At 42.4% G+C, this 5,768-nt stretch overlaps 1 protein-coding gene across 2 annotated transcripts; it reads right to left on the reverse strand.

Annotated features, from left to right (window-relative positions):
- Nucleotides 1-1,417: 1,417 nt before the first annotated feature.
- Nucleotides 1,418-4,606, reverse strand: LOC148033127 (uncharacterized). Of its 2 annotated transcripts, none has more exons than XM_087680854.1 (3): nucleotides 4,043-4,606; nucleotides 3,806-3,879; nucleotides 1,418-3,569 (listed from the first exon to the last, which is right to left on the reverse strand). In XM_087680854.1, the coding sequence occupies exons 1-3, from the start codon at nucleotides 4,191-4,193 to the stop codon at nucleotides 2,907-2,909; spliced, it is 888 nt and encodes a 295-aa protein (XP_087536980.1). In that variant the 5' UTR covers nucleotides 4,194-4,606; the 3' UTR covers nucleotides 1,418-2,906. The 2 variants fall into 2 exon arrangements, with proteins under 2 accessions (XP_087536980.1, XP_087536979.1); XM_087680853.1 differs by having other exon boundaries at nucleotides 1,419-3,575; nucleotides 4,043-4,603.
- Nucleotides 4,607-5,768: the final 1,162 nt, after the last annotated feature.

A 5,768-nucleotide genomic window follows, 5' to 3' on the forward strand; every position in this document is an offset into this window, starting at 1 on the left:
AAAGTTTTTTGGATAATTTTTCACACCCCTTGAGAGGGAGATAGAAGAATAATAATAATGAGAATAATTTAAAAAGGAAAAAAAATACAGAAAAAGACGGAGGGGGGAATAAAGAGAAAGAGAATTATAAATAGAGAAAATACAAAATTTGAGAGAGAGAGAGAGAGAGAGAGAGAGAGAGAGAGAGAGAGAGAGAAAAAGAGAGGAAAGGGGGGAAAGAAGAAAAGGGGGGAGAGAGATATAGAGAAGAAGAAGAAGAAGAGAGAATTTGAACACATAGAGAAAATTATAGAGGAAATATAAAATTTAAAAGAAAGAGAAAAAAATTAAAGAGAATAAAAAAAGAAGAAAAAAAGAGGAGAGAAGGAAAAAAGAGAGGGGGGAGAGAAGAAAAGCAGGGAGAGAGAGAGAGAGAATGAGAGAAGAAGAAGAAGAAGAAAGAGGAAAATAGGAAGAGAGATGGAAAAAAAGAGAAAAGAGAAAAAGCTTTTAAATTTAAATATTTTTTGTGAGAGAGGAAGGGAGAAAAACGAATAGAGGGGAAAAGAGAGAGAGAGAGAGAGAGAGAGAGAAGATAAAATTTAAAAGCGAAAAAGAGAGAGAGAGGGAGAGAAGAAAAAAAGAAAATTTAGGAGAAGGGAGGACAAGAAAAGAGAGAGAGAGAGAGAGAGAGAGGAGATGAAGAGAGGGAATTATATATAGGGAAAATATTAAATCTACATACTTTAAGAGAGACTTGGGGGGGAGGGAAGAAAGAAGAAGAAGAATAAGAAAAAGAAGGAAGAGAGAGAGAGAGGGAACATGTAGAGAAATATAGAGAGGAAATATAAAATTTAAAAAGAGAAAATTAAAAATAGAGAAAGAAAAAAGGAAAAGAGAGGAGAGAGAGAGAGAGAGAAGAAAATTTTAAAAAGAAAATGAAGAGAAGAAAAAAAGAAAAAAGAGAAAGGAAGAGAACGAAATGAGAGGAAAGAGGGGGGAGAATACAAAGGGAAGAGAGAGGACAAGTGGGGAGAGAAAAAAAGGAAAGAAAAAATTAGACATAGGGAATTTGGGAGGGAGAGATAGAGTAAATAAAAAATTAAAAATAGAGAGGGAAAAGAGAAGAGAGAAAGATGAGAAATGGATTGTTGAGTGAAGTTGCACGACTTTGCTTACTGCTTCGTGGTAACGCGAAGCGGCCTAGCGTTTCCGTGTGTGCGAAATGCTAGAACTAATAATGGAAGACCCCTAAGGTGAAGCTCAATCTAAGAAAAATATAACTTGACAGAGATGTCCCAATCTTCTCTAAAGAGGGGGAGAGAGCGATTGATGAATATGAAAGTCAAGCCATGGAAGCTCGAGACATTCAAGTTGAAAAATGCACATTGGACAGTAAAACGGAGACTAGGCATATTTTCACCGGGAGCGCAATGATGTATGATGTGTGTAACTAAGGAGCCAAAAGGTTATATCTATACATGCATGGATATGTGTTTTACACAATGGAGATGAGGAAGTTTGATACTAGACAATGCAATAACGTTAAATATGAAGGAGCCAAAAGGTTGTGAAATCTATGACATATGCCTTTTGCACCTTCAATAGTGTGAAAAGGACCTTAAGGGGTGGTCCAACTGCAGGATGTGAGAGAGAGAGAGAGAGAGAGAGAGAGACTTTTCAGGCGTTCATGGGCATGAGTACTTGAGGGAGGTTTCAGCCTCTGCCTTTTGTATCAAACCCAGCCAATGGGGAGCAACCCCCAGACAGGCAGAAAATGGTGCCCTTGTTCTTGGAGAACCTCGACTGACAAGTAACAACAATGGTGGTAGCAATTCGTCGCAGAGTTGATCAACATCATGTCATCGTCCCCGTCACGTAGATTACCTCGATTCATTCTCTGAGAAGCACGGCTCTCGCGTGTGTAATAATAAGTTGTGAGTGAGAGAGTGACAGGGCTTGCATCAAAAGTATATACTGTATTTGCAGAGCTCAAAACTGATCAGTTTCCATTACAAATTAGATCAGGACCACAGCCGGATCTGTCTCTATCTTTTGGTTGGGGAGGGGGGGGGGGGGGGCGCAAATAAGCAGGGAAAGGCGGGAGGGGGAGGGGAGGGAAGGGGTACCCCGGGAAGGTTTACAAACTAAGTAATTAGAAGCCGCTGTGATGGATTGACTCTACCCTCTCTTCGTCAGTATTGCTTAAGTCCTAAGAAGAAGAAACTATGCAGAAAGAAAGGGGGAGAATTTACTTTGATCACTCTTATCAGTAGCTTAATAATGTAGGACTCGCTGCTTCTGAGCTTCTTCGTATATGTGGGTCTGTGCTGATCACAGCAGTTTATACGCTCTTGCAAAGCTTGAAGTTGCCTCGCTCGGCCCAGCAGGCTGGATTGCTGATGGGCTTAAAAATCCAGGCCCACTTTTTGTCTCAATTTGTGTTGCTCGTATCGGAGCTATTAGCCTCACATCATTAAGCTTGTATATCTGCAAGCTACTAAGGACTAGATATTTAGTTCTGTACAAATGGCTGCCGTGGTCCTTTGATGTTGGACACGGCTGATCTGCAGGAAAAACCAAGGATTCTGTGTGACTGTATCCAATAAGGGGTAGATTTGTTGTTCACCTCCATGCATCATGCATGCATAATTTTGTTCTTTCATCTGTCATCGCGGGGATCTGATCTTGGGGTTGTTTATAGCTCCTTCTCATAACTGCATCTTGAAGGATCATCAAAAGCAGCAGGACAAAAAAGAGAAGAGCAAGGTGTTGAGGAGCCGTAGCTCACCTCTAGGGTGAACCACAGGGAGAGAAGGAGGCAGAGAGAGAGAGAGAGAGAGAGAGCTAAAAAGAGGAAACAAGAAGAAGCTGAGAAGATTTAAGGCAGAAGAAATGAGGAAAGAGGCCTGAAGAGCTAGGGCATCTCAGTTGTTCCTTGGAGGGTGCGTTCGAGGGGCTGTGTAATCTACATGAAAAGCTCCAGATTCTTCAACTGCTGATGAGGATCTTCTTGTAACAGTGGCCTTTTGGGTCTCTACTTGAACTCTTCGAGACGATGAGCGGTGTCGCTTTCTCAGATGTTTGTGCTTAGACATGATTGAAGATGATCCTCTTGAAGAAGAAGAAGAAGAAGATGATGATGATGATGGTGGTGGTGGTGGTGGTGGTGGTGGTGAAGCTGCAGCAGCTGGTGCGGGACGAGGAATGCTATGGTATTGTGCAACCGCTGCAGGCCTATTGCGGACAAGCTCACCTCCTTTGGTTGTCTGTGGTGTGTTGACGAGGCTGTCAATAATAATTCCCTCCTTTGTGATGTGGCTCTTGAGGGTATCAGGAAAGGGACTAGTTTGAATGAGCTGAATATGTGTAGATGCAGCTGAGTCCTCTGATTCTTGGATCCTAGTTGACCTTATTATATCATGATCTTCTAAGAGCTTCCTCCACCTTGGCCCTGAGTACAGGTTTCCTTTCCTGAGCTCCTGCTTAACCATTAAAGCATTCAGCTCTGGCTCTCCCTCCTCAGTATGATCACCATCATCATCCCAGTGGCCGGCACTCGCGGCTGTCGCAAAGGGCTGGAACTGCACCTGTTGCTGAAAAGCCAAAGGAAAATGAGGAAGACAGCATCGAGCAAATGATTTGCATATGCCCATCAACGCTGGATGAATAGATTGCAGTGTGATTATTAGTGATGGACATTCATAGGTGAGGTGTTGACCAACTCGTGCATGGCACTGTGCTAATTAATTAGCAGCTCCAAGGGAATTAAGTCTGGATTACTGAGTGGATTATGAGGATTGACAGCAGCAGTGCAGCTGGTTACCTGATGTTTGTCAATTGTGAGAGAATCATGAGCTTGATGAGCTAGCATAGCTGCCGCTTCCTCCAGGAAAGGAACTGCAAATCAGAGAGATGGAATGTTAGTTCCGCGTTAGATGATGCAGAACTAGAAGGCGAGGGACACAAACAACTCTCTCTCTCTCTCTCTCTCGCTCTCGCTCTGTGTCTGTGCATGTGTGCGGGTTATGTACGTGGCTTCTCTAAAGGCCTTTGAACTTACCGGAAGCTTCAGCTTGATCATAGTAAATATGTGAATCCAAGGCCGTGCAGGTATAAGCTGCAATTAGAAAAAGAAGAAGACCGAGCTGTATGCAGCTGCCATGGCGGCGGCGGCTGCTGCTGCTGCTGTTGCTGTAGCTGCCCACTACCATTTTTCCTTCTCGAGGATAAAAAGCAGCTAATTTGAGGCGGCCAGTGAGCTGGCAAGACTAGAAAAGCTTGGGGAGAGGAGGAGGTTGATGATGATGATGACGATGAGGATGATGATACAGAGAGGCTTCAGGAGTCTGGGTTGTGCATGATGAAAGGTAGTAGACTGTGAGCAGTGAGATTATAGATATATCGAGTCAGCTACAAGATAGCATACTATCATCGACGATTGACCAGCTACTCTCTGATCAGGCTGTTGATCTCACGGGGACATGGATCAATGCTCACAAGAGAATATATACGCACGAATCCAGGCCGCTCTCTCTCTCTCTCTCTCTCTCTCTTACTCTCTCTCTCTGTGTTTGTTTGTGGGGGCCTCGCCGTTATGTGTCATGTAAGAAGAGAAATTAGAGCACTCTCTGGGGGTATAAGTAGCGATATCTGCCACTCTTTCCGAGGAAAATTTTCGCCCTCCTATCACAATCCGATATGCTGTAAAATTACTTTCAAGCTTCTCTACGCCTAAGCTAATCGACTCACCATACCGGCGGTAAAAGACTAGGCTTGCATCACTAGCCTTTCCACGGGGTGTTTTATCCTTTACAAACTAGAGGGGAACCCTGGATTTGCTCTTCCAAGGCTGAAGGTCACAGCACTCACCATACACTAAGAGATAAGCTAAGGTAGAGTTTCCACCACTTACATGCTCCTTACCTATACTATGCATTGTTTTGGAAAGCAATATAATACATTTCTAACCCATGTGATCTTCCAGTATAGCTTAGTTACCAAAGAGCAGAAGCTCGATCAGGACTAGTTTGTGTGGGAGAGAGTGTGTGCAACTTTGGCAACGTACTTAGGTGCAAACCATCTGCTTGTGTGTAGGTGTAAGCTATGATTAGAAACCAAATAGCTAACTACATGTAGCCATGCCTGGGTGTCGATATTAATACGTAGCACAAGTCTTAACTTCCAAATTTAGATAGCCCATCAAGTTCCCACACATCTCCAAGCAGTAGGATCCATATATAATGATGGCAATGTTAAAGCATAACATAGTATTAATAGCTTCATCATAACTTTAATTATTCAGTGAAAGTGATCTCAAGGTTTAGCCATAGTGAAAGTAGACATGTTCTAATAATTATGCAAAAAAACACACTAGATAGCCGTGTTAATATTGTATATATTGCTTTTGCAAGTACCGGTTCATTTTTACATGTAAGGAAAGTCAAAAGCATAATGTTGGATCAATGTGGATACATACCCAAAGAATGCAACAATCAACCCACCTTTATATGTGATAGTTTTTTCTCATTATACATTTGTTATTGTAAAGCTTGGGCTACATCCCAAGTCTTCATCTAGAAGTATCTCATCCAAAAGTGGAGGCACCATTGCACCATGCAACTAACAATTAAATCCATAACATTGAGCTATTCACACACTATTCTATTGATGACTAGGCATTGCAATGCTCGTGGGTGACTTGTGATAATTATCAAGGGTAAGAATGCTCATTTGATGTAGAGGTTGAGGCTTGAGGTTTGCATCAAGTTAGTCAAGTAAGCCACTAA

The sequence above is a fragment of the Lygodium microphyllum genome, chromosome 7 (assembly GCF_053477565.2).
Source record: "Lygodium microphyllum isolate KBCC chromosome 7, Lygodium_microphyllum_v1.1.10, whole genome shotgun sequence".
In the NCBI taxonomy this organism is placed as follows: domain Eukaryota; kingdom Viridiplantae; phylum Streptophyta; class Polypodiopsida; order Schizaeales; family Lygodiaceae; genus Lygodium; species Lygodium microphyllum.